We start from the raw sequence: 27544 nt of genomic DNA on the forward strand, positions 1-27544 counted from the left end.
GCGCAAGGATGGCCGGCGATCATTGGAGGACTGGTGGCGGGGGGCGGGGAGCTCGGGTCCGATTTTGGGCGGGAATTGAAACCGCCTCTGCTGCCCGCAAGCCCTTGATAGCTGCAAGTATCCAGCCTGGAAGGGAGCCATGGTGCGGCCTGTGAGGTGAGGGTTCGGGACGTCCGGGGGGGATGGGGAGAAAGAGCAGGAAGACGCTGTAGACCCGAGGGCCCAGTAGAACGGAGGTAGCGACGGTGGGTGGGATTGACAGTTACTGGAAAACTCCCCAGCCTCCCTGAGGGTCCCCCTTCTGTCCCCCCGCCCCCCATTCCTCAGAAGTACCCTCTGTTTCCGTCTCCTTGCGTCCCCGCCTAGCTGCTGCCCTTTCTTTTACCCACCCCATTCAAGTAAGACCTTGTTGTGGTAGCATCGGATCAGCGCCTTGCGTCTCACCGAGCTCCTGCTTATTTCATTTGTTCTTCACTGTCGTTTGGTATCCCTGTTTCATCGGTTTAAACTAGGCGCAAAAGCCAGTGAACCCAAGTCGCAAAGCTAGAGAGCGGCAGGATAACCCTCACACCCCACACACCGGGCTCCAGATCCTCTGTGCTTTCCCTTGCATAGTATTTGAAACGATGCCTCTCCTTACCAGGTGAGGGCTAGGGCCAGCCATTCAGTAAGAAAAGCTACGGAATATATTTACTTCCCTGCGTTACTGTACTAGGTGCAGGCGGTGACATTCAAGGGGCGAGGTGAGGGGGCCCGAAATCACCAGGGACAGGTGAGAAAGGGTGAGGAGGAAAGCCTTAATTGCAATAGGGTAACTAGGCTGTGCCTCCCCGAGGAGATGTTACAAGAGCTGAGGCCCGGATGCACGAAGGATGTGGCCGGTGAAAATCCGGGGCAAGCCCGGGGGCAGCGCCAGGCCCTGAGCTTGGCCCGTGTGAGGGACAGAGGAAGGAAGGCCCGAGAGCGCCAGCATCCCCAGCAGTGGGGAGAACAGTCGGGGTTCGGTCAGAGAACGAGGCAGGGACTAGAGCAGGCAGGCCCCGTAGGCTTCCGAAAGGAGTGTGGGCTGTATTTTCCGTGCAGTGGGAAGCCAACAGTTTTAAGGAGAGGAGAGAAGTCTAATGTTGGCTGTCCGTAGGTGGCTGGTGGAGAATGAATGGGAGACCGGGTAACCGGGAGGGGAGCGGGAGAACCACTTAGGAGGCTAGCGTAGCATTGAATACTGGTTTCCTGTGGTCGGCCAACTGCGGCTCGCGAGCCACATGCGGCTCTTTGGCCCCTTGAGTGTGGCTCTTCCTAAGCCTTGGGAGTACCCTAATTAAGTTAATAACAATGTACCTACCTATATAGATTAAGTTTAAAAAATGTGGCTCTCAAAAGAAATTTCAATCGTTGTACTGTTGACATTTGGCTCTGTTGACTAATGAGTTCGCCGACCATAGGGTGTTATTATCCGTGGACAGGAACTGGGACAGATGCATTTGGGATGCATTCTGGAGGTACTGTTGCCAAAACTTGCTGAGGAAGTTGATTAGGGAGGTAAGGGAAAAACAAACATGGGTGACTTTACAATATTTTTGGTCTGAACTACTGAAAATCTTTGTGCTACTGAGGTGGGGAAGACTAAGAAAAGGAACAGGTTCAGGAAGTGTGGGGCCCAGGGGTTCTGTTTTGGCCTGGCCACCGTGGCTCGGTGGGTGAGCATTGACCTATGAACCAGGAGGTCACGGTTCGATTCCCAGTTGGCGTTTATGCCCGGATTGTGAGCTGGATCCCCAGTGTGGGGCATACAGGAGGCATCCGATTGATGATTCTCTCTCATTGATGTTTCTATCTCTCCCCCTTCCTCTCTGATATCAATAGAAATATATATTTTTTAGAAAGAGTACTGTTTTCAACATGTTAAGTTTAACATCCAAGTAACAAAGATTTGCGACTCCTTCAGGTCCCTGGGATGTTCCCAGGAGCTCCATGAGGTTAAAACTATTTTCATTATAACACTAAGCCATTACTTGCTGTTTTTAATTGCTCTGTCATTTGCACTGCAATAGTGGTCAAAGCGCTGATGCCTTAGCACACACAAATCAAGGCAATGGCACCAAACTGTGGGAGTAGTCATTGTATTCCTTACTGTTACACATTCAGAGTAAAAAATAAATAAAAAATAGAAAATGCCAGTTTCAATGAAGAGTGTGTTTGATGACACAATAAGAATTATATCATTACTAGAGGCCCGGTGCACAGATTTGTGCACCGGTGGGGGGGTCCCTCGGCATGGCCTGCGGGGATCGGGCCATGGCAGGTGGCCGGGGAGGAGCCCGAGCCTGGTGCTGCACCACTCCGCTCATCCCAGCCCAGCTGCACCTGCCGCGGGCTCACGCCCAGTCAGTCCTGATCCAGAGAGGCTCACACCACCGCAGTGGTCCTCGCCAGTGTAGTGGCGCTCCCACTGTGGGAGCGCACTGACCACCAGGGGGCAGCTCCTGTGTTGAATGTCTGCCCCCTAGTGGTCAGTGCGCATCATAGCAACCAGGTGAATGGTTGAACCGTCAACCAGTTGCTTAGGCTTTTATATATAAACCATTGAGCATACTTTTTTTTTTTTTTTTGCAAAAAAAATGAAAAGAAATTTATTCCTAGATACATCATAGTGAAACAAGGACAATAATATGGATCAAAGCAGCCAGAGACAAATGATACATTCTTTAAAAAGCAGTGAATCATAATTCATGAGGTTTTCAACAATACAAGGTCAGAATATTTTTGAAATGTTGGGAAAAATAGCTGTCAACCTAGATTTTATACCCAAAATAAACCATTATGGAACTGTTAGGGTAAAATAAAGACATTTTCAGGTACCCAAACACAGAGGCAGTTATTTAAACAAGAAATTCTCAGGAAAGGTGCTTTCAAAAAGCAAATTTCAAGATCACATAGATGATTCCAGAAGGAAAGCCTGGGTGCAGTCAGTAACAAAGAAGAAAGATAACAGCAAACATATGGGTTCATGTAAACATATATAATAGAACTGCAAGTGCATGTTTTTTCATTTCCTAGGATTTTTATCAGAGGGAGTTTCCAAGAAGTGTAAACCATAGATGAATACCACTAGAGCATACTTTTTAAAAATATTTTTTTATTGATCTCAGAGAGGAAGGGAGAGGGAGAAAGATAGAAACATCAATGATGAAAAAGAATCATTGATCGGCTGTCTCCTACACACCCCACACTGGGGATCGAGCCCACAACCTGGGCATATGCCCTGACTGGGAATCTAACTGCAACCTCCTGGTTGATAGGTCTAAGCCCAACCACTGAGCCATGCCAGTCAGGCTGAGCATACTTTTTTTAAAGTGTTGATTTTATTTTACTACTAGATGCCTGGTGCACAAAATTTGTGCACTGGGGGTCAGGAGGCTCCCTCAGCCCGACCTGTGCTCTCTCACAGTCTGGGATCTCTTATTCCTTACTGCCCGCCTGCTTGCTGCTCCCTACCGCTCGGCTCGCTGCTCCTTAGTGCTGCCATGGAGGCTCCCGCCACCACCACTGCACTCGCCAGCTGTGAGCCTGGCTTCTGGCTGAGCAGCACTCCCCCTGTGGGAGCACACTGACCACCAGGGCGCAGCTCCTACTTTGAGCGTCTGCCCCCTGGTGGTCAGTTCATAGCGACCAGTCATTCCACCATATGGTCGATTTGCATATTAGGATTCTATTATATAGGACTAGAGGCCCGGTGCACAAAAATTTGTGCACTCGGGGGGGGGGGGTAGGGGGGGATCCCTCAGCCCGGCCTGTCCCCTCTCGCAGTCTGGGACCCCTCGGGAGATAACGCCCTGCTGGCCTAGGCCTGCTCCCGGGTGACAGAGGGCAGGCCCAATCCCTAGATGCAGCCCCTGGTTGGGCTAAGAGGAGGGCCGATTGGGGAGTTGGGGTGCCGCCCCCTGTCATGCACAGAGCAGGGCGGATTGGGAGGTTGCGATGTCACCCTCAGTCACACTCGGGGTAGGGCTAATTGGGGGGTTGGGGCACCGCCCCCTGTCACACTCAAGGCAGGGTCAATGGGGAGGTTGCAGCGCAACCCCCTGTCACGCACAGAGCAGGGCCGATCAGGGGGTTGGGGCGCTGTCCCCTGTCACGCACAGAGCAGGGCCCATCAGGGGGGTTGGGGCTCCGTACCCTGTCACGCACAGAGCAGGGTCGATCAGGGGGTTGGGGAGCTCCCCCCTATCACGCACAGAGCAGGGCCCATCAGGGGGTTGGAGGCTCCCCCCTGTCGCGCACAGAGCAGGGTCGATTAGGGGGTTGGGGAGCTCCCTCCTGTCACGCACAGAGCAGGGCCCATCGGGGTTGGGGAGCTCCCCCCTGTCACGCACAGAGCAGGGCCGATCAGGGGGTTGAGGAGCTCCCCCCTGTCACTCACAGAGTAGGGCCGATAGGGGAGTTGGGGCACTGCCCCCTGTCACACACAGAGCAGGGCAGATCAGGGGATTGTGGCGCCGCCCTCTATCACCCACAGAGCAGGGCTAATCAGGGGGTTGGGGCGCTGCCACTGTCACACTCAGGGCAGGGCCGATGGGAAGGTTATGGCTCTACCCCATCACAGAGCAGGGCCCGTGGGGGGTGGGGGGGATTGGGGCACCGCCTTCTATCACCCACAGAGCAGGGCCGATCAGGGGGTTGGGGTGCCGCCACGCTCACACTCAGGGCAGGGCCGATGGGGAGGTTATGGCTCTACCCTGTCACACACAGAGCAGGGCCCGTGGGGCGGGGGTTGGGGCGCCACACCCTGTCACACACAGAGCAGGGCCCGTGGGGCGGGGGTTGGGGCACCGCAGCCTGTCACACACAGAGCCGCAGGGCGATCAGGGGGTTGGGGAGTTCCCCCGTATCAGGCACAGAGCAGGGCTGACCAGGAGGTTGGGGCGCCTTCCCCTGTCACGAACAGAGCAGGGTGAATAGGGAGGTTGTGGCCCCGCCCCCCTGTCACACACAGAGCCGCAGGGCGATCAGGGGGTTTGGGCGCTGCCCCATGTCACGCTGATCCCGGTGCCGGGAGGCCTCGCGGCTCCGCTGATCCCGGTGCTGGGAGGCATATTACCCTTTTACTATATAGGATAGAGGCCTGGTGCACGTGTGGGGGCTGGCTGGTTTGCCCTGAAGGGTGTCCTGGATCAGGGTGGGGGTCACCACTGGGGTGCCTGGCCAGCCTGGGTGAGGGGATGATGGCTGTTTGCAGCTGGTCACACACCCTTCAGGGTGGGGGTCCCCACTGGGGTGCCTGGCCAGTCTGGGTGAGGGGCTGAGGGCTGAAACTCCCAACTGCTCCTTTTTTTCTTTTTCTTTTTTTATTCTGGGCCAGCTTTAGCTCTGAGGCTCCAGCTCTTAGGCCTCCGCTGCTGAAAACAGGTATCTGGTTTGTTTTGGTTCTATAATCGAAACAATGTATAACTCCAGCTCTGAGATCCCGGCTCGCTGAAAGCAGGTTTCTGGGGTTTTGTTTAGCTTCTATATTTGTTATAATGTTTGAAACTACAGGCTCAGATGCCGGCAAGGCAGGCGGGGAACGTTGGTTTCCTCCGTCACTGAAGCAAGCAAGCCTCATGTTAGTTTCAAGCTGCCTGGCTGCCGGCCGCCATCTTGGCTGGCAGTTAATTTGCATATCTCACTGATTAGCCAATGGGAAGGGTAGCAGTCGTATGCCAATTACCATGTTTCTCTTTTATTAGATAGGATAGGATATTGAATGTGAACTGTAAATGAAAAATAAAATTTAAAAAAGAACCAAATAAAATTTTAGATCTGAAAATTTTTAATATATATATATTTTTTTAATTCTCACCTGAGGATGTTTTTAAAATTGATTTTTAGAGAAACATCCATGTGACAGAGAAATACCAGTAGGCTGCCTCTGCACCTGCTGACCCACCGGGATCTAACCTAAACCTAAGTATGTGCCCTAACCTAGAATCCAACAGGAAATCCTTTGGTGTACAGGTTGAGACTCCAATCAATTGAGCCACCTGGCCAGGGCAGATCTGAAAAAAAAATTTTTTAATGTGCCTCCTGTCCCTGGTCTGTGTGGATCAGTAGTTAGAGTGTCCTTCCATGCACCAAAGGGTCATGGGTTCGATTCCAGGTGAGGGCACATAAACAGGTTGTGGGTTCCATCCCTATTGGATTGCTTGGGCAACTGATTGATGTTTCTCTTTCCCTTCCTCTCTCTCTCGAATCAATGAAAAAAACATATCCTTAGAGGAGGACTTAAAAGGAAAAAAAATGCTGGTTTGGTTCTGTGGATAGTGCTTCTGCAGGTGAACTGAAAGGTACCAGGTTGGATTCTGATCAAGGGCACATACCTGGGTTACAGGCTCAATCTGGGGCCCTGATGGGGGATTCAGCAAGAGGCAACCAATTGATGTCTCTCACATTAGTTTCTGTCTTTCTCCCTCCCTTCCACTCTGTAAAAAAAAAAATCAATGCAAAAATGTCCTTAGGTGAGGATTAACCTAATCAAACAAACAAACACCCACCCCCAGTGTGATTATTGAAGGAGCATATGAAGTTTTTGTTGAATGAATAAGGAAGGGATGGGACTTCACTTTCTAACTGTTTTAGCAACTCTGCAAGCCAGAGGGTTTATTTTTTTAATTTTTATTGATTATTTTAGAGAGAGGAAGGGGGTGAGAGAAATACCAGTGTGTTATTCCACTTATTTTATGGTCTCTTTGGTTGCTTCTTGTCTGTGCCCTGACCAGGGATCCAACCCGCAACCTTGCTGTATTGGGAGGAGGTTCTAACCCACTGTGCTGCGGGCTGCCTGTCAGGGCCCCTCAACAAAACCCCTCTGGCTGCCCTGGCCCCTGCTGTGGGCTGGAGCTCCTCTGCTACAGCAAACGTTTGGGTTGCATTCTGTCAGGGCATCTACTTAGGTTTCAGGTTTTATCCCCAGTCTGGGCTAACTGCTGCTCAGGAAGTGACCAAGGACTGTTGAGTTCCGTGTGCTCTAGTCATTCAGCAGGGAGCTGGGGTTCCATTGGCCAACTCCGATCCCCACTACCCCCGGTCCTCCATTGAGGATGACTTCAACTATGGCAGCTGCGTGGCCACCGCCAGTGTACACATCCGCATGGGTAGGTCGCTTTCTCCGCGACTCACCAGGCCTGGCTGCTGCGCAGTCTCCCCAGGAGGCGGGTTTCCATGTTCCCAGGGAGAACGCCCTCTGTGCCGGACTCCCAGGTAGAGCGGGGTCGCGGAGGGAAAGCACTTCGCTCCGCCTCCCCTTGAGGCTCTCAGGCTGGAGCACCCATCCTGTGCAGGGCTCGGAAGGGAGAGCCGCCCCAGGGAGGCCTCCTAGCTGGGTGCTGAGAAAACGAAACTGGAGCCCTTCCTCCTTGAACCCTGTTGTCGTCAGTGTAGAAAGGGGACAGATGAAAGCCTCAGCAGCTGTGCTGGGGCATCTTTCAATGAAGTTGTTATTTTTTTTTCGGTGAAAATAAGCTTATTGTGTAATCAATATTGTGTAATCATTATGATTTATTGTGTAATCATTGTGATTACACAATAACCTTCATTGAGTTATCTGCTGGGATGTTTGTGCTTTAGGGCATGTGAACACATTTTATTTTATGTGATGCAGCCTCATGTCCCCCTGCCTTGAGTGGCATGCAAGCCACATCCACCCGTTCCTGCAGGTCATTATCCATGAGGGCGTCTCAGCTAATTTGCATATTCCTCTATTATTATAATACAGGATTATTCAATTTCAGAATTTCTGTATTCAGCTCTCAAATTCTTCAATTCTAAAGAGTAGGAGATTAACAAGAATACTCTTCATTTTAATATTCTGTATGAGGAAATTAGAAGTATGCACAGAATACTTCTACAATTGTCTTAAGGAAAACCACTTGTAAGATTGAGTTGTGAGCTGAACTAGTCTCTTTTTCATAGAAAACTATTTTTACTTAAAAGAGCAACTGACATACTAGGTCATTCACACTTGGGAATTTGGCAGAGGACCATTTCATTTAGTGCCTAGAGAAAGGAAATTATTTTTTTCACATTTGTGTAAATGAAAAATTTCTGTGTTGGTTATAGGAATAAGAAGCCAGTCAATTACTCACAGTTTGAGAACTCCGAAAGCGATGGTACGTAGAGATTCTTATTTTGTTTAAAGTTCTGGAAATTTATTTCCTCATAAATGTATAAATGTGTGTGTGTGTGTGTGTGTGTGTGTGTGTGTATATATATATATATATATATATATATATATATATAACCCAATTGCATATGAGGTAGGTCTGGAAAAGTAATTTTCTAAGCATAATTTTCTAAATGAGAGGGCCAGGTAAAGTAGTTCTTTAGGTCAAAACTGCTGCAAGTGCCTGTTTCTCAAAGTGAGGTTTGACTCTTCACTTTGGAGGAGAGACTGCTTCTTTTTTTTTTTTTTTGAGACACTGCATTTTTTTTTTTTTTTTGACACAAATGTGTTACAGAATGTGATGGGAAATTCCCACTAATTGTACAATAAAACAAGACCTTGAAGAAAGGTTAGGTTTAAGCTATACCCTATTTATTTATCTCTCCTATTACGGGAATTTTAGTCAAAACACAGACACAGACAAAGTGAACAGTGTGGTGATAGCCAGAGGGGAAGAGAGGTGGGGGCTAGGTGGAAGTGGGTAAAGTGGGGGGAAATGGGGGCGTGAAGAAACTGCTTGGGGCGATGGGCACACGATGCAGTGTGCAGGTAATGTTTTATTGAGCTATCCATTTAAAACCTGTACAATTTTGTGAACCAGTGTCATCCCAATAAATTTAATTAATAAAAAGTGTTTGATAAATATGGGGCTAGAATACATTATACTTTGAAGCAGGTTTTGTATTTCTCAAACCATAAGAGATTTTTGTGAATCAAATACTTAGTAACTCTGAGGTTTGAAGGAATCTGTGTTTTGGGGTTTGTTTTTTGTCTTGGGCATAGCCTTAAATAGGTCTAAGACTTAGGAGAAAATAATACAGAATAATACTAGAGGCCAGTGCATGAAATTCATGCATGGGTAGGGCCCCTGGGCCTGGCCGGCGATCAGGGCTGATTGAGGCCTTTCAGCTGCTGGCTGGGGCCTCCCTTCCCCAGCTGCTGGCTGCTGGCCAAGGCCTTCCTTCATTCCGCACCGCCCTCTGGTGGTCAGCACACGTCATAGTGAGCGTTCAGTCTCCCAGTTGAACTCCCAAGGGGATACTTTGCATATTAGCCTTTTATATCTATAATATAAAAGCCAAGTGACCAAAATGGTGGAACAACCAGTCACTATGATGCAAACTGTGGCAGCCAACTGGCCTGATGGGGATCCCGATCAGTCCCCCTGCAACCTTCCACGGCCCCTCCCCTCGGCCAGCCCTGCCCGGATTCAGCCCCCATCGGGCCAGTCAGCTGGACCTCACCCGTGCAGGAATACATGCACCAGGCCTCTAGTATATAGATAATTTGTAGCTTTTTATCACTCTCATCTATCTCACACCAAATATTTATAAATCGCTGGTTGTGTTCCAGACATTATGGGATAGGTGTGGGGGCAAGTCACAAGTTATTATATTCCTGCATGAGGAAGCATAATATATATAGCCTATATTAATAAATACTAAGGCATATTATTAAGACTACATGTACCCTGAAAGTATGCATGCATGTGTCATGTGTAAGTTTAAAAGCTACAGCAGCAGTTTTATGTTGAGTGCAACAGAGATATACCAGCTTTTTAGTGAATTGGTTTTTGATAGATTGACATTTTTGATAAATTGATAAAGTTCACTAAAACAAAATTAAACATGAGTGAGAATAAAGACAAATAATATGCCAACAATATTTTTTAAATTGTAGAAATTAAATAATTTGCTTAACCTTATAATATGAACACACACTATAATGAATTTAAACTGCTAAGAAAATAATTTTATTTCTTTCTTTCTTAGAAAAAGTAATTTTATATATTCTTTTATTTTTAATTCACACATAGTAGATGATGATGATTTTGTTTCTGCAACTGGACCTTTAAATAAGAAATCCAGAACACCAAATGAGTTAAAACTAGAAAAACCAAAACCCAAATTGAAGAATCTCCAGAAAGAAGACATCCCATTACAAGAGAAAACTCCTAAAAAAAGGTGAGAGGTAAGACATGCAGTAAATGTACAACTTTAATTTAAAAGAGAAACAGATGAAATAAGCCAGTCAGAGAAAGATAAATATCACATGATCTCACTCATTTGTGGAATATAATGAACAACATAAACTGATGAACAAACATAGAATCACAGACATAGAAGCATCAAACAGACTGTCCAACCTATGAGGGGAGGCGGGGTGAGGGGATAAGAGATCAACCAAAGGACTTGTATGCGTGCACATGAGCATAACCAATGGACACAGACAGTAGGAGGGTGAGGGCATGTGCTGGGGGGGTGGGAGCAGCCAGGAAGAGATCAATGGGGGAAAAGGAGACTCATGTAATACTTTAAACAATAAAGAATTTAAGTTAAGAAAAAGAGAGAGAAACAGATTCGAACTCTTGGTTTAAACGAGAGCTTGAGCAGAGTCTTAGGTATGATTTTATTTAGTGCCTGTAGGAGAACAGGGTTGTACTATTAATCCCCTTCTGGCTTTCTGACTTAAAAAAGAAATTCACAGCCTTGGCTCAGTGACTTATTTGGTTGAAATGTCATCCCATACCCCAAAAGGTTGCAGGTTCAAGTCCCAGGTCCCCATCAGGGCACATACCTAGTTTGTGGGTTTGATCCCGGGTCAGGGCACATAAGGGAGGCAACCAATTGATGTTTCCCATTCACATCAATGTTTCTCTCTCTCTCTCTCTCTCTCTCTCTCTCTCTCAAAATCAATAAAGCATATCCTCAGGTGAGGATTTTAAAAAAACTTTTTAAAAAAGAATTCACAAGTATGTAAGCAAATATCCATTTAATTATTAAGGTAATCATACTTACAAAGTATGGTGGTTATAGCTTACTTTTATAGGACCTTGTACCTGTCTCTGAAGCCTTCAAGTCTTACAAGACTACTTTATTAAAAATTATGTTTGTAAGGACAGTTTTATAAAATTTAAAAACAGTTTTCACCAGATAAAAGATATTTTCTCTTTATATTGTTAAGACTTGTTCAGCAGTGAGAAAATCCTACAGTTTCTGTAGTATTTCTGGAATTCCATTAGTTCAGCGGTTCTCAGCCTATGGGTCTCGACCCCTTTGGCAGTCAAACGACCCTTTCACAGGGGTTGCCTAAGACCACCCTGCATATCAGATATTTACATTACGATTCATAACAGTAGCAACATTATAGTTATGAAGTAGCAACAAAAATAATTTTATGGTTGGGTCACAACATGAGGAACTGTATTTAAAGGGCCAGAAGGTTGAGAACCACTGCATTAGTTAATACCGAGAGAGTAAGGGAAGTCTTGAGGGGCTCAAAACATGTTGTGTGGAGAGTAGAAGGCCAGAAGAGGAATATTAACACATGGAAAATGGGGCATGTGATCGTTTATTGCTGCAAGTATGAGAAAAGTTAATTATCAAAGAGAAATATAGCCCATGTCATTCTCTTTATCTTTTTCTCTCTCTTAATTTTGTTTTGTTTCTATTTTTTGAGCTTCTTGGACTACATGTTAAATATAGTGAAAAAAGCAACCCACAAATGGGAGACAAGATCATATAATTGATGAGGGACTTGTATCCAGAATATTTAAAGAACTCTTACAACTCAACAATAAAAAGACTAATAATACAGTTTAAAAAGCGGGCAAAAGATTTGAGTAGACATTTTTCCAAAAAAGATACAGAAATGACCAATAAGCACATGAAAAGATGCTCGCTCAGCATCCTTAGTCATCAGGGAAATGCAAATCAAAACGACAGTGAGATAATACTTCACACCCACTAGAATGGCCATAATAAAAAAGACAGACAATAACGAATGTTAAGGAGGATGCAGAGAAATTAGAACGCTCATACATTGCTGCTGGGAATATAAAATGGTACACCTACATTGGAAGACAGAGTAACAGTTTCCCAAAATGTTAAACACAGAGTTATTACATGACCCAGCCTAGGCATATACACAAGAGAAATGAAAACCTATGACTATACAAAAACCTATACCTGAATGTAGAAGCATTATTCAGAATAGCCAAAAAAATAGAAGCAATCCAAATGTTTATTAACTGATGAAAAGATAATGTGGTATATTCATACAGTGGGATACTATATTTAGCAACAACAACAAAAATGAAGTACTGATATATATAGTATATTGTAGCATGGATGAACCTTGAAAACATTATGCTAATGAAAAGAAACCAGGTACAAAAGGCCACATATTTTATGATTCCGTTAATACAAAGTGTGCAGAATAGACTAGTCCAGAAGAACAGAAAGTAGATTAGTGGTTGCCAGATGCTGGGCAGAGGTAAGTGGGGAATTAATGCTAATGTATACAGGGTTTCCTTTTTGGGGTGATAAAAAAGTTGTGATGGTTTCACAACTGTAAATACTCTAAAAACTGCTGAATTGTACACTTTAAAAGGATAAATTGTATGCTATGTGATTTACATCTCAATAAAGTTGCTATTTAAAAAAATAATAAATCCTTCAAGATACACTCCAGATTTTCCTCCTTCATGCAGTTTTCCTTACCTGTTTTTTACTTCTCTTCCTTTTACACCCCATAGCACTTTTCACCATCTTGAATAGGAGACATAATAATCTGCTTATGTGGGATAATTTATAAGTATGTCTTATTTCCCCACCCTCATTAATTGCAGACTCCTTGATGGTACAGCAAACCCTTGATTTTTCAGGCCTCAATTTAACAACAAAATTTCTGATCTGTATATGTCATATGTGCAAATGAACACTTTGTTAGTTTTAAAATGCTTTTAACCAAGATTTGCTCATAATGAAAATAACAGGTTAATTTTTGTTATTAATTCACTGTTATTTTTAATAAATTTTAGTGAATAGGCCATATGTTGGACAAAACTGTAGTAATTTCACCGACATAAATAAATACTACATATTTACAACTATACATATTTAAATCTAAGAGTCACCACTTGTAAACAGTGTTCGGGGAATGATTAGCACATGATCACATGGTATTTCTTGAGGTAATTGGTTCTATTGTCGCAGGGTGTGACTTGCTGCAGCAGTTTTAATGTGTGCAGGCTGACGTTCCCATATGTGCTAAGCCGCACCCCAGCCATGTACATTTCTTTACTCGCATGACTGGTGAGTGCACACATTTACTAGACCTATCCAGTACAAACTTAACAGTAAATGTACAAAATACTTTTCTGTGAAATTAAACTTTTCATATACTCTTAATTTTAATTACACAAACATGTCTACCTACGTAAAAACAGGTAAACTAATTTGTCAATTTTTAACATACTCATGCAGAAAACCTACTTTATTGTATAACGGACTTTCAGCTTTAATGGACACCCCCTCACCCAAATTAGTCCGTTATATCAAGGTGTTAGTGTATTTTTGTATCCTATCTAGTGTAGTACCTCATACACAGTAAGTACTTGGTGAAATATTTGTTAAAATCTAGATTGGGAGGAACAAATTAAATATGTTTACATTAAATATAAGACCTAAAAGAGCTGTCCTAGGAAGTGTGGGTGAGGTCAGGGAAGATTTTTAAGTGGAAATTATGTTTGAGCCAAGTCTTTATTTTGTATTGAGCAGGTGCTTCCCACCTGTGTGGAACTAGTAGAAAGGACAGACAGTAAAAGGAAACAGTAAGTGTAACAGCACATGCTGCTCCTATTTCAAATCTCTTCTGATAGTTATAAAATGACATTGTGACATTTTAGAAGTCATCCTTAGAGGTCGATTATGGTCGTGATTATTGTTTAAAAACATTTTTGTAAGGTTAGCCACTCTTAAATAGTAATTCAGGAAAATCAAATTTTTCTGTTTGAGATCAATAATTTTAAGAACTCATTATTATTTGTGTGTCCACTCTAGGATGGCTTTAGATGACAAACTCTACCAGAGAGACTTACAAGTCGCACTGGCATTATCAGCAAAGGAACTTCCAATCGTCACCATTGATGTGGAGGGGTCTCAAGGTGAAAGTAACTTCATTTTCTATGTATTTACTTTTATAAGGTTCTTATTGCTTTGTAATCATTTCTTTGAATGAGCCTTCAGAGAGAAAAGAATAAATTTCAATACTTTGGACTATAAATAGTGCAATTTGCAGAGGGTATAATTGGGTTCAATTGTTTATTCTGTTGCATAAATCTCATCATACTAGTACATACCTCTCTGCTTAACACTCAGAGTAAACTCGACGACATGGACTATGCACTAGATGTTCAAATTACATCTTTGTATACAGTGAAAATTTCTTTTTTTGATCAAATGAATTGATCTATACAATCCTAACAATCTACCTTTCTCTCAAAATGCAAATTAGTTAAACATGACATAATTATGCTAATTTTCATTATTTATTATTAGTTTAGAAAGCTCAGTAGACTTAAAGGATCTATGATTTCTGGATTTCTCTGGAGTTTTCTTTGATTTTTCTGGCAACTGCAGCAGGTGGCAATATTGATATTCTGGAGAGGCAGAAGTCATTATTGCTGGATGAGACATTCAAACTGTTAAAATAATTTTGGATTGCCCTACTTGGTTTGGCTTAGTGGATAGAGCATCAGCCTGCAGACCAAGGGGTCCCGGGTTCGATCCAGTCAAGGGCACATGCCCCGGTTGCAGGCTGGATTCCCAGTAGGGAGCGTGCAGGAGGCAGCCAATCAGTGATTCTCTCTCATCATTGATATTTCTCTCTCTCCCTTCCTCTCTGAAATCAATAAAAATATATTTTAAAAAATGATTTTGGATTAAATATTTTTGGCTTACCTTCCTTTATGTTGGAGGATATTTTTAGCCTATTAGCTTATGTAGGGGTATAGGTTTTTAATCACTATTGTTTTCTATTTGAAAATAAATGAGACAGTGTTGATTAGAGGGCCTTTTAGTAATCAGGAATCAAAGAAACTTAAAACATTAATTGTCATATATCTAAGATTGAGAAAGTGAAATTCATCTCTGTATAGCAGGTATTCCTTGGAAGTACCACTTCTCATAGAATAACATACTTTATAGCACTGCAGTTTAACAGCACCAATTATCATGACTTAAAGTTCTCTTAAAATACTTGAGATCGTTTTAAGGTTATCATAATGATTGAAGAGTCTTAATGCTAGTGAAAACATGGATATGCCTACACAGAAATAATAGTTAATATAGTTAATATTTATTGACTGTTTCCTATGTACTGGGCATTACAACAAGCAGTTTTCATATGTGATTGACATTTAATCCCACACAATAACCTCATTTAATTCCCACACTATTTAAAAAAAATTTTTTTAATCCTCACCTGAAGACACTCTCCATTGATTTTTAGAGAGAGTGGAAGAGAGAAGGAAAGACAGAGAAAAACATCTATATGAGAGAAACACATCGACTGGTTGCCTCCTGCATGGGCCCTGATTAGGGCCTAAGCCGGGGAGGACCCTGCAACCAGGTACATGCCCTTGACCGGAAACGAACCCGGGATGCTTTGGTCCACAGGCTGATGCTCTATCTACTGAGCCAAACCGGCCAGGGCAATTGCCACACTATTTTTATCTCCATATTATAGATGAGGAAATTAAGTCTTAGACTTAGAGAAGATAAGCAACTTTCCCCTGGTCATATAGCCAGTTTAATTAGTAGAGCCTAACTTTGAACTTAAGTCTGATTAACTCTGATTTCAGAGCCCCAAACTCCTAACACTATGCCTGCCTCTCCAAGTAAAGTGCTAGTCTGAGTTTGGATCACTTATATGTATCTGGATGCTATTACGTTTAGCACTAATCTTCCTACTTCTAGAGTAGACATTGGTTGATTAAAGTACATCTGTTTTTTTCTTACCTGTTCCTTATATTTAGGCAGTGAAAAACATGACAATAGTGAAAGAGAAACAATGGATAAGTCTCCCCATATCTCCAATTGCAGTGTAGCCAGTGATTATTTAGGTAAGTTTTTTTATAGTAATAATATTTGTTTATTACAACAATGCTGTTTTTCTACCTTGTGTTTTAATTCCTGAAACTGTAGCTAGATCCAAGGTCTTTAATTTTGTCAAGGTTCCTTCATCTCTCTTTGTTTCTTTCTGTTTTGGTTTTCTTCTCGCTTACGGTAGATCCAATTTCTTCCCTGGTGAAGGGTCAGGAGTACCTACTCATGGCTTCTAATCAACAGCAGTTGGCCACTGAAGAAAGAGGCTGTATCTTCCCAGCTTCAGTTTGAAAATTCTTGGGGAGAGACTCTCATTTTGGGTTCTTGACTTATTCTTAAACCAGACTCTTTTGTCAGGAGACAGATGTGTTATGATTGGCCCAGATTGGGCTCTGTTGGGTATTACTAGAAACAGGGAAAGGATGAAGCTGGGCAAATTAGAACAGATGTAATTGGAGTCTATTCTCACTTCTATAAATATTGCCTGTCACAGAAAGTTTTCCATTGATTTTTATGCCTGCCTGAAGATTTAGATAAGATTACTGAGGAAGATGATGTTCATGGCGCTCAAGGGAGAAGAAAAGCAGCATCTAAAGCTGTGGTTCAGCAGAGGAAGATCCTTTTGGAAGGCAGTGATGGCGACAGTGCAAATGACTCCGAACCAGACTTTGCAACTGGTAAGTTACATCCTACCTCCAAATTCCATGGCAATTAGGTAAAATGCTCTAGAGACCGTTAATGTAAGATAAGACTTTGCGGGAAATTACAGGTATGTCCCAAATGAAATCATAGCATTACTAGAGGCCCAACACATGAAATTCATGCATGGGTAGGGTCCCTAGGCCTGACCAGCCATCAGGGCCAATCTGTGGGGTGATTGGGGGGGCCCCCCCACTGGCACCTGCCTTAGTGAGCCTGACAACACCCACTTGCTGCCTCCCCCCCCCCCCCCCCCCCCACCGCAGCCACTGGTTGCCTCTCTCAGAGAAGCGACTGGTGGGGTGTCAGGGGACCCCCGCTGGCACCTGCCTTAGCTGGCCTGGGGCCTGTGGGCTGGGGGCAGCTCCTGCGTTGAGCATCTGCCCCCTGGTGGTCATTGTGCACCATAGTGACCGGTCGTTCCGCCGTTCGGTCGATTTGCATATTAGGCTTTTATTATATAGGATCTATTAAGCTTGTTGTGGTATGGTTAGTCTCCTCAATTCCCAATGTGTTTCTGTTTTAGAATGCTAAGTTTATGTGATTAAGGGAAGGTGTGCTGTTATTAATACCACCAAGGTTATCATTTTGAAAGAGTAGCCAATGTAATATCCTACCATTGTTTTAAAAAGTTACTGAGCTAAACTGGTAAAATCAGAAGTAAAGATTACTAATGGGAAATTATAATGATAATAGTAATAGCAAACAATTCTACTTTGCTTGCTATAAGCCAGATGTTATTGCACATGCTTTACCTATATTAACTCATTTAGTCCACACAACAACCCTGTGACGTAGGTTTTGTGATTATCCCCACCCTATACATGGGAAACTGGGGCACAGTGCAGTTAGCAAGCAACCTGTCTGAGGTCACACAACATGTAGGTGGAGGGGCCAGGATTCAAAACCAGGGAACCATGCTCTCCATAATTGCAGTGTTTCACATAGGAAATGACTTAGCACAAATTTACACAAGAATCTGGTGCAAAAGCTGTAAAGTCAAGGCCATAGAAGCCTTACTTTTTATAACAAAACTGAAGCATGTAATCTTTTGTTTTAGGTGAAGATTCTGAAGATGATTCTGATTTTAGTGAGAGTGAAGATAATGATAAAGACTTCACTATGAGAAAAAGTAAAGAAATTAAAAAGAAAGAAGTGAAGGTTAAATCTCCAGTTGTAAAGAAAGAGAAGAAAGCTAAATCCAAATGTAATTCATTAGGTAAGCTTAGTTTAAAACACATTTATAAAGAAAATGTATTTAATTTATTTAATGAGTTTCTTTTATCTTTGCCTTTGGTCTCCTTAAGGTTTGCCAGTGTTCATTTCTGGTTAAAATACATACAGGAAAGTAGGGTGGGGTGGGGAAGGAAGAACAGCAGACAAGAGTAATGAGCTCCACTACCTATCTGGCACTTCCTGTGTATTACCTTCCTTTAGCACTGACAGCCACCCTCTGATATAGCAGTTGTCACCTGCATTTTGCAGTGAGAAAATAGAGGCTCAAAGAGTTTAAATAATTTGTTGAAATTTTTACAACTAATAAGTGAGGGGCTGGGATTTGCACCCAGATTTGCCCATTCCTGGTGTAAACTCTATCCACTGGACCACGTTTTCTCCAGGCAACTTTGCATGATTCTAACTTCTTGCTTTCATGCTTGTTTAATTTTTTATTTGAGAGCCCTTTTGCCACATGTTTAGGGCCTTTTTGTTTTTTTCAAAGCTAATTCCATTAGAAATCATTTCTACAATGAAACTTTTTCAATTTGTGATAATTTCAACATGGAATACTTGTTTCTTTTGTAAAAGAAGTTAAGATAGCCCTAACCGGTTTGGCTCAGTGGATAGAACGTCGGCCTGTGGACTCAAGGGTCCCGGGTTCGATTCCGATCAAGGGCATGTACCTTGGTTACGGGCACATCCCCAGTAGAGGGTGTGCAGGAGGCGGCTGGTCGATGTTTCTCTTTCATTGATGTTTCTAACTCTCTTTCCCTCTCCCTTCCTCTCTGTAAAAAAATCAATAAAATATATTTTCTTAAAAAGTTAGGATATTTTTAATTCATGATCTATGGTAGACTATTATAACTTTCATTAAACTGATATGTTTCACTAGTTGATATATATTTTTATGTGTTATTTACTTAATAGAAATGCTTTTTTGAAACTAAAATTTTCATTATTCAGGCTCCATTTATTAATGGTAGGAATTGCTCTTGCCTTAAATAGCGTGGTGTTGAGTACTTGCTAATACAGTGGTTCTCAACCTTCTGGCCCTTTAAATACAGTTCCTCATGTTTTGACCCAACCATAAAATTATTTTCGTTGCTACTTCATAACTGTAATGTTGCTACTGTTATGAATCGTAATATAAATATCTGATATGCAAGATGGTCTTAGGCGACCCCTGTGAAAGAGTCGTTCGACCGCTAAAGGTGTCGCGACCCACAGACTGAGAACTGCTGCCCTAGATGCTAATATATTGACTCACTGACACATACTAATGAGACTCTTTATGCAATGTTTAGAAGTATGAACTTTGGAGTCAGACCTGGTTCCTAATCCTATTATATTGTTTACTAGTGATCAAGCCACAGACAGTTTGCTCAACCTCTGTTCCCCTAACTGCTGACATTGGGGATAGTAATATCTGAATCAGAGTTTCTTTAAGGGTTAAATATAATGTTTATGATATGCTTACTACACTGCCTATCATATAAATGCTCATAAAAGATGGTTATTCTTAGGCTTTCAGTACATATTTATTGATTAATAAGTTTTTCAAAATGATACTGCCTTTTAAATTTTTATAAGATTATATAACTATAATTTTTACACATACATGCTGGATTTAAACTCTATTTTATGTGTGTTTTTCTAATAAATGACTTCAGTAGACTCTGCTCCAGCTGCTGTCAAATCAGAATCTCAGCCCTCATCAAAAAAGGTTTGTCTTTCTTCAGAGGCAACTAGGAAACCATTACAAATACGCAGTCCTTCAAGTGAAAGCAAGAGACCTAAGTGGGTCCCACCAGGTATGGTATATTTATCAATCAAGAGCAGGGGCTTGGAAAGTTACCACTGGTAGATTGTTTTTCTCATTGTAAATGGTATACATATTGTTATATTTTCTTCAAAACCAAGGTTTTGCATTTATTCATCATTTTATCATTCCCTTATATTGAGCATTGAGATTATTTATTAGTTTTTAATGTTATAAATAAGGTTGCAATAAGCACAAACATCCTTATTTTAGAAGTCTGTGGGCACATCCTAATTATTTTCTTAGGATAAATTCCTAGTAAAAAAAAATAGTGTCAAAGAGTATTAACAGTTAAGACTCTTATACATGTTTTGGCAATAAATCAGTTTGCTCAAGACTTGCTGACCTCCACAGTCCAACTGAAGAAGCATCAGGCTCACATGTGGGAATTCCAACATTTAGCAAATGCCCTAGCAAACTCAACCTCCGTCTCGCACAAACTTGACCTTTTTATTTTGTTTTCTTTGTTCCACAGCCAAGTCTCACTGATGCTTCAAGATTTCTTTGACCTTCACCCTTCTTGACATTACTAAAACCCTAACGCAGCCCTGTTCATTTTATATCCAAACTATTAGTGCCTTCCTAATAATTCTTTCTCCACTTGCTTTTGTCCAATCAGTTGAGTCCTCTATTCCAGTGAAATGGATACATTTTTTGCCTCTTAAACACAGTGTTTGTATTATTTTGTCACAGCCTCTCTTTATGCAGTTTTCTCTTTCTAGTAACTCTTCATTTGTCCCCTGTCCTCTGAGTCATTCCAAGTCTACTCAGGTTTATTTTACTTCTTTTCAGTGACATTCTTGGTTGGCCCACAGTGTTCATTCCTCTAGTCATAACTAGGTATTAATAGACAGATTTAGGCCTGAGACATGATTATTTAATTTGTGAGTCTTCATTCCATCATCTAAAATATTAGGCACTATATAATCTTTAATGTTTTTTTCCAGTTTAAACAACTAAGATTTTAAAATTTTTTGGAGAAGGAAAGGAGGAACATTAGTTACTGAATTAATAATGCAGTGTCATTAGAAGGATAATCCTCAGTGTATTTCTCCTGAGAATAATTAGTGATTCCCCAACAAAAGGAATTTTTAAAAGAATGATATAATGACAAGAAATGTAAAGGTAGCATAATAGAAAAAGATAGAAAAAAATAATGGAATGATATGGCATGGATGGATAAAGAGTTAATATCAGTAGGAATAGAAAGTTCATACCTCAACATCATAAAAGCCATATATGACAAACCCACAACCAACATCATACTCAATGGGCAAAAACTAAAGCCATTTTCCTAAGAAAAGGAACAAGACAGGGATGCCCACTCTCACCACTCCTGTTCAACATAGTACTGGAAGTGCTTGCCATTACGATCAGACAAGAAGAAGAAATAAAAGGCATCCAAATTGGAAAAATAGAAGTAAAACTGTCCTTATTCAAGATGACATGATACTGTACATAGAAAACCCTAAAGACTCCATCAAAAATTATCAGACTTATTAAATGAATTCGGTAATGTATCAGGATACAAAATTAACACCAAGAAACCTATGGCATTTCTATACACCAATAGTGAACTTACAGAAAGAGAGACTAAAAAAAACAATCCCATTTACCATTGCAACAAAAAAATTAAGATACCTGGGAATAAACTTAACTAAGGAAGTAAAAAACCTGTACTCAGAAAACTACACGATGTCGAAAAAAGAGAGGAAGACATAAACAGATGGAAGAACATACCGTGTTCATGGATTGGTAGAATCAACATCATTAAAATGTCCATACTACCCAAAGCAATCTACAGATTCAATGTACTCCCCAGTAAAAGTTAATATCATAAAGCACAAAGTGCTCATAGATTCATTGTGTGAAAGGGTAAGGCAAGTAATGTGAGAGAATTGGGCCTGAGTCATAAACTTGGATGAGAAAGGATTGTTGGACTTAAGAGCTCACACCCCTTTGATAGGAAGCATCTGTTGCTCAACTCCATCTAATTGTTTACACGCAGGATTATTTCCAGGTCTGATTTTTTACAAGAGAAACCAAAGATGTAGATTTTAAAGTGAAATCTCTTGTTTTAAAAATGAATTTTTTTTTTTTTACACCATGTGGACTAAACAATATATATTTGAGAGCTAGATTTGACCTCAAATTGCCAGTTAGTTACTGTTTTATTCAAATATGAGAAGATCACCAAGATCCCAATGGGAAAATGAACCAAAGACACGAACATATTAATAGTCTCAAGAAATACAACTAGAAATACATATGAAAAGAATTTCAGTCTCACTGGTAATTAAGGAAATATAAATTAAAATAATAAAATACCATTTTATACCTCAAACTAGAAAGTAATAAAGCAGTATAATCTAGGGCACTCTGGGTTATGGGGTAGCAGGAATAATTATCCTATACTCGAGGCCTGGTGCACAAAAATTTGTGCACTCAGGGGGGCGGGGGGGTTCCTCAGCCCGGCCTGCGCCCATTTGCAGTCCAGGACCCCTTGGGGGATGTCCACCTGTTGACTTAGGTCCACTCCCCAGGGGATCGGGCCAAAACTTGCAGCCAGACATCCTTCTGGCAGCCAGGGAGCCCTCGGGGGATGTCCAGCTAAAGGCTTAGGCCCCCAAGGGATCAGGCCTAAACTGTTAGTTGGACATTCTTAGTGCTGCCACGGAGGTGGGAGAGGCTCCTGCACTGGCCAGCCATGAGCCAGCTTCTGGCTGAGTGGCATTACTCGGTCTGACCTAAACCCTAGAGATTAGTACTTCATTTTACAACTTTTTCTCGATTTATAGGCAGCAGCAAACTAAGACCACACAGTCGGGTGTGCGAGAAATGTTGCTTTCTTTATTGTTTAGTAACCAAACCTAACTTCAGCTTCAGCCCCCATTCTGCCAAGTGAAAAAACAAAAACAAAGTATTATTTAACTTAGGTTCCCCACCCCCTTCTCTGGAGCTGTGCTTCCGTGTCAGACAGTGTATGTCTCAGGCGGAGGTGCCAGAGAGCCGAGCACAAGGACCGAGGGTCAAGGACGTCTGGGCCTCAGGCTTCTGTCTGGGCTGCCCCACCCGCTGCCCCTGACCCTCACCTCAGAGCTCAGTCCATGCTGTCCCTGGTATATTCTCCTCATCTGGGCCTTGAGCCTCTGGAGTCCAATGTGCTCTCTCCCTCCCTCCCTGCCACCTTCTCTCTCTCACACAAAGAGCTGTTGGGCTTTCTGGGGTGAGGTCCTCTGACACCTCCTCAGCCCCGTTTCACGGACACCATCTTGGTGCCTGGATCACGGCCACAAAGCTGTGTGGCTGCTCTCAGACCCTCCGTCTCCTGCTGCCTTAGGGAGTGACTCAGCGGGAGGGGAGGGTCACAGTCCTTTTTACATGGCCGCCAACCAACACTCAGCGTTCCTTCCCTCTAGTTCTCCTTCTCCTCACCCCAGTCCAGGCATGTCTATGTGCAGGGCAGGGGAGGTTGGGAGTTAGGGGTGTCTCTGACCCAGCACACAGGCTTCCAGATCGACTGCTCCCCCAGGAAGTCTTCCACGCTCTGGACCTCGACACCCAGAACCTGTCCCCTCTCAGCTGCAGGTCTTTGCCTGCAGTGGTCAAGTCTGTTTAGAGCAATGGTTCTCAACCTTGGCTGCACATTAGAATCACCTGGGAATCTTTTTAAAATCCTGATTTCTGGGCCTCATCCTCCGGAAATTCTGTTTCTTTGTTACTAATGTTGTGGCTTCACCGCATAACAAAGGAACAGAATTTCCAGATGAGGCCCAGAAATCAGGATTTTCAAAAGATTCCCAGGTGATTCTAATGTGCAGCCAAGGTTGAGAACCACTGGTTTAGAGGCTTGAAGTCAAGAAGTGCCTCTTCTCTGCTTTCTGGAGGCGGTCAGCGTGGAACATGCCTGCCCTGGATTGGGGAGGGGTCTCTGGGTGTTAAGAATACCAGGGTGGGGAGCACAGACTCCTCCTAGAGCTCTGAGAGGGGAAAGGCAGCACCCCCTCACCTCTAACCCCAGGATGTTTCTTTAGAAGCAGAATCCTCGTCCCGTGCAGGGGCCTGTGCTGGCTACCTCAGTTTCTCAGAGACAAAGAATTTGATGAACGTCTTTTCCCCACTGCAATAGCTGCTTCATTTGTTCGTTCTCGCATTTTTCATTTTTTATTAGCTGCTATCTCGCCCCTGTGGCTGCAAACCTGTTGTGCCTGACTCAGCCAGCGGGGGGCTATGGGAGCTGTGCAGGGAAGGGGAAGGGGGAGGGGGGCCCGGACTGCAGGGAGGGTCAGTGGTGCCTGCCGGGCTGTCTCAGAGGATGTGGCTTAGGTTAGGTCCTGTCCTTTGGCGACTTTAGGAGGGGAGTCCGTGTCCTCTGCTCCCCACTTTGACTCAGGGGCGGAAGTTCTCCTTGCTCTCTGGCCTCATAACTCAGTGGATCATAGTGGGATGCAGCAGGCAGGCAGCTTCTGCGGCTACACACGGGCGCCGGCCTGCGGCCCGGGACCTGGATCCGGGTCCCAGACGGCAGGCAGGCGGCTTCTGGGGTCGCACACGGGGGCCTGGATGGCAGCTCATGCCAGCTTATGCTGTCCCACCATGCCTGTAGTATGCAAATTAGCCGCCATCTTTGTTGGCGGTTAATTTGCATATCATGCTGATTAGCCAATGGGAGGTATAGTGAAGGTATGGTCAATTACCATGTTTGTCTATTATTATATAGGCTAATAAAACCCTAACATGCAAATAGACCGAATGGCGGAACGACTCGTCACTATGACACTCATTGACCACCAAGGGCAGACGCTCAACGTAGGAGCTGCCCCCTGGTGGTCAGTGCACTCCCACAAGGGGAGCACCTCTCAGCCAGAAGCAGGTTCACGGGTAGCGAGTGCAGCAACGGTGGTGGGATCCTCTCCCGCCTCCGAGGCAGCGTTAACCGGCATGCATACATCCCCCAAGGTGTCCCAGACTGCACTGCTGAGGGCCTTCCCTACCCCAGTGTACGAATGTCGTGCACCGGGCCTCTAGTTTACTATAAATCCTTTATAGGTAGAACAGCTTCACAGAACCCATAAAAATAAACCTGTCCTTTGGCCTAGGAACTAGTCTTAGGAATTAATTTCTTTTTTTTTTTTAATATATTTTATTTTTTACAGAGAGGAAGGGAGAGGGACAGAGAGTTAGAAACATCGATGAGAGAGAAACATCGATCAGCTGCCTCCTGCACACCCCCTACTGGGGATGTGTCCGCAACCAAGGTACATGCCCTTGACCGGAATCGAACCTGGGACCTTTCAGTCCACAGGCCGACGCTCTATCCACTGAGCCAAACCAGTTATGGCGGAATTAATTTCTTAAAAAGAATTCAAAAGTAGAAAAAGTAATAAGTGGTCAGATTTTTATAACTTTATATGAAAATGGTAAACACTTCAAAAGTTTGTTAAAAGAATTTGATATATGACACATACATGCAATTAAGAATGATAAATCAGATGGTTAGAAACATGGAAATATTTATAAATCTTTACTTGAAGAAGAGTACACACATTTGTACTTATGACTACAATCATGATCAATTATGAACATTTAAGTGGTTAAAATTTGAAATTTAATACTTGCTGGCAATAATTGCTACATTAGAATGGTAGCATAAATGAAGCCCATATAAATAAATTAAAATAGCATTTGTCATGTTTAAAGTGATTTAATAATTGAAAAAAATAGATTCTTTCAAAAGAGTATTTGTAAAAATTGCAGGATTTTAAAAAATGCATTAAATTTTTCTTCTACTTTAGAAATGATTACATTCATCTTCTTATGCATCAACAACCAATGTTATTTGCTTTTAACTTATCTATTTCAGCTTTTACCCTTAAAGTTTTGGAATCACGACCTTGCCTTTTGGGGATGTTTGAAAATGGACAATAATATATTTTTTTTTCTGCTCTTTAGTACTTTCTATTATTTTGATCTTGTTTATAACTTGATAGAACCTGTATAGCAGAATAATGCTTAACTATATTTTTTGCTTTTGTTTTGTAAGTTAATTTTTGTTAAGAGATTTCTAACATCATCAGCATCAGGTGATGTGTTTTCTTTCAGCGGTATCCGGAAGGAGCAGCACCAGCAGCAGCCCACTGGCAGGGGAGTTTGTTAAGTCTCCAAATCAGAGTCTCCGCCTTGGCTTGTCTAGATTAGCACGTGTTAAACCTTTGCATCCAAACACTGCTAGTAGCTGAGTGTGGTAGTAAAGAAATGTTTAAGAGAATCACAGTTTGACAAGTGTGTTTATATTGTAATATAAAGGAATCCTTTAACGTCATATAAATTATCTCTACCCATTTTGTGATTATGTTCTCTGAAAAGCTACTCAAGACTTCAATAAGATTTGTTTATAAGACTTAATATCATTTTCTTCTGAAGAGAATATTCTACATCCTTATATATAAAATAAGTCACTGTCATTAGTGTTTGTCTATTTGACATGGAGGAAGTCCACATTATATGATATTTTTTTTTCTAGTAACATGAGGGTTCTTTCTAGCTTTGACTAGTTTATGGCACTTTTGTTCAGAGTTTATCTGGCAAAATAAAACATTCCAATTTTTCCCAATAGATATTTCTGGAATATGTTACTTAAGCTACATTGTCAGTTTTATTGCCAAGATGCTTATTATTTTAGTCAAATATTTTTATAGGAAGAATTCAGAATGAATTTCCACATTAAAACAGTTGCTATAATATGACATGTTTTCTACTTAGGAATGGATGGTTATTATATAGCAGATAGAATTTCATGACATTTTGTGAAGTCCTCATTGTCAAACCCTTTAATAAATATGAAAAAGTTTTGATATGATCTTTTTCTTGATTCCATTGCATCCATCTGTCTCTTCTCTGACTGTCTGCATTTCATGATAAAATGAGTGTTTAGCCAAAAACATTAGCCTTTTGTTGTAAATATAAAAGGGGGCTGTTAAAGCAACCACTTTATGTTAAGTCAGTACTTTTGAGGGTGGCTGTTACGTACCTAATTATTCCTATTAGTTTATTTAGCTTTTCAGGAAACTTAGATCTGAATTTGTGAATAAAATAGTAGTAAATATTTTATATTGTGAAAATTCCAACCAACTCCTGAACACTTTTAATAAAAATTCTTCAAATTACAATAACCGTTTTAAAAATGTGTAATATGGCCCTAGCCAATTTGGCTCAGTGGATAGATTGTCAGCCTGCTGACCCAAGGGTTCCAGGTTTTATTCCTATCAAGGGCACATACCTTGGCTGCAGGCTTCTCCCTGGCCCAGGCCCTGGTCAGTGTGTGCAGGAGGCAACCAATCAATGTGTTTCTTTCAGATCAATGTTTCTCTCTTGTTAGGTCTGATCAAATAATTGAATTGATACCTCCTCCCCTGGGGACTGACCTTTAGGCCACTTCACAAAGAACATTCCCTCTTTCTTAGACCACATTCCACTTGCTAAGATCATTATCTCTCCCCTACAGACCTTCCTAGGATCTGGACCCACCCAGAGAATTCTCCGCCCAGAAAAAGCCCGCCTAGAGTCCTTTAAAATGTCTGACTCCCTGTTCTTGGGGGCTAGTGCCATTTAGGGGCTCAGCCTATATGGTATCCATATGACCTAATCCTATATAATAAAAGCATAGTATGTAAATTGTCCCCTTGAATGGGAGGTTGACAGGGACTTTCAACCAGAGGGCGG

General features: G+C 42.5%; 1 protein-coding gene across 2 annotated transcripts; it reads left to right on the plus strand.

Moving 5' to 3' along the window:
• RAD51AP1 (RAD51 associated protein 1) lies at positions 1–26680 on the plus strand. Of its 2 annotated transcripts, none has more exons than XM_081083719.1 (9): positions 1–156; positions 8095–8144; positions 10017–10161; positions 14041–14144; positions 16017–16103; positions 16614–16763; positions 17846–18004; positions 19677–19814; positions 25925–26680. In XM_081083719.1, exons 1-9 carry the CDS (start codon positions 140–142, stop codon positions 26059–26061), a joined length of 987 nt encoding a protein of 328 aa, XP_080939845.1. In that variant the 5' UTR covers positions 1–139; the 3' UTR covers positions 26062–26680. The 2 variants fall into 2 exon arrangements, with proteins under 2 accessions (XP_080939845.1, XP_080939846.1); XM_081083720.1 differs by lacking the exon at positions 25925–26680 and adding an exon at positions 20298–20959 and having other exon boundaries at positions 113–156; positions 10014–10161.
• Positions 26681–27544: the final 864 nt, after the last annotated feature.

The sequence above is a fragment of the Myotis nattereri genome (genome assembly GCF_964212035.1).
Source record: "Myotis nattereri genome assembly, chromosome: 2".
Lineage (NCBI taxonomy): Eukaryota > Metazoa > Chordata > Mammalia > Chiroptera > Vespertilionidae > Myotis > Myotis nattereri.

Coding starts and splice junctions, on each gene's coding strand:
- RAD51AP1 (XM_081083719.1), top strand. Junction 16,764..17,845: donor CGAACCAGACTTTGCAACTG/GTAAGTTACATC, acceptor CTTTTGTTTTAG/GTGAAGATTCTGAAGATGAT. Junction 18,005..19,676: donor ATCCAAATGTAATTCATTAG/GTAAGCTTAGTT, acceptor TGACTTCAGTAG/ACTCTGCTCCAGCTGCTGTC.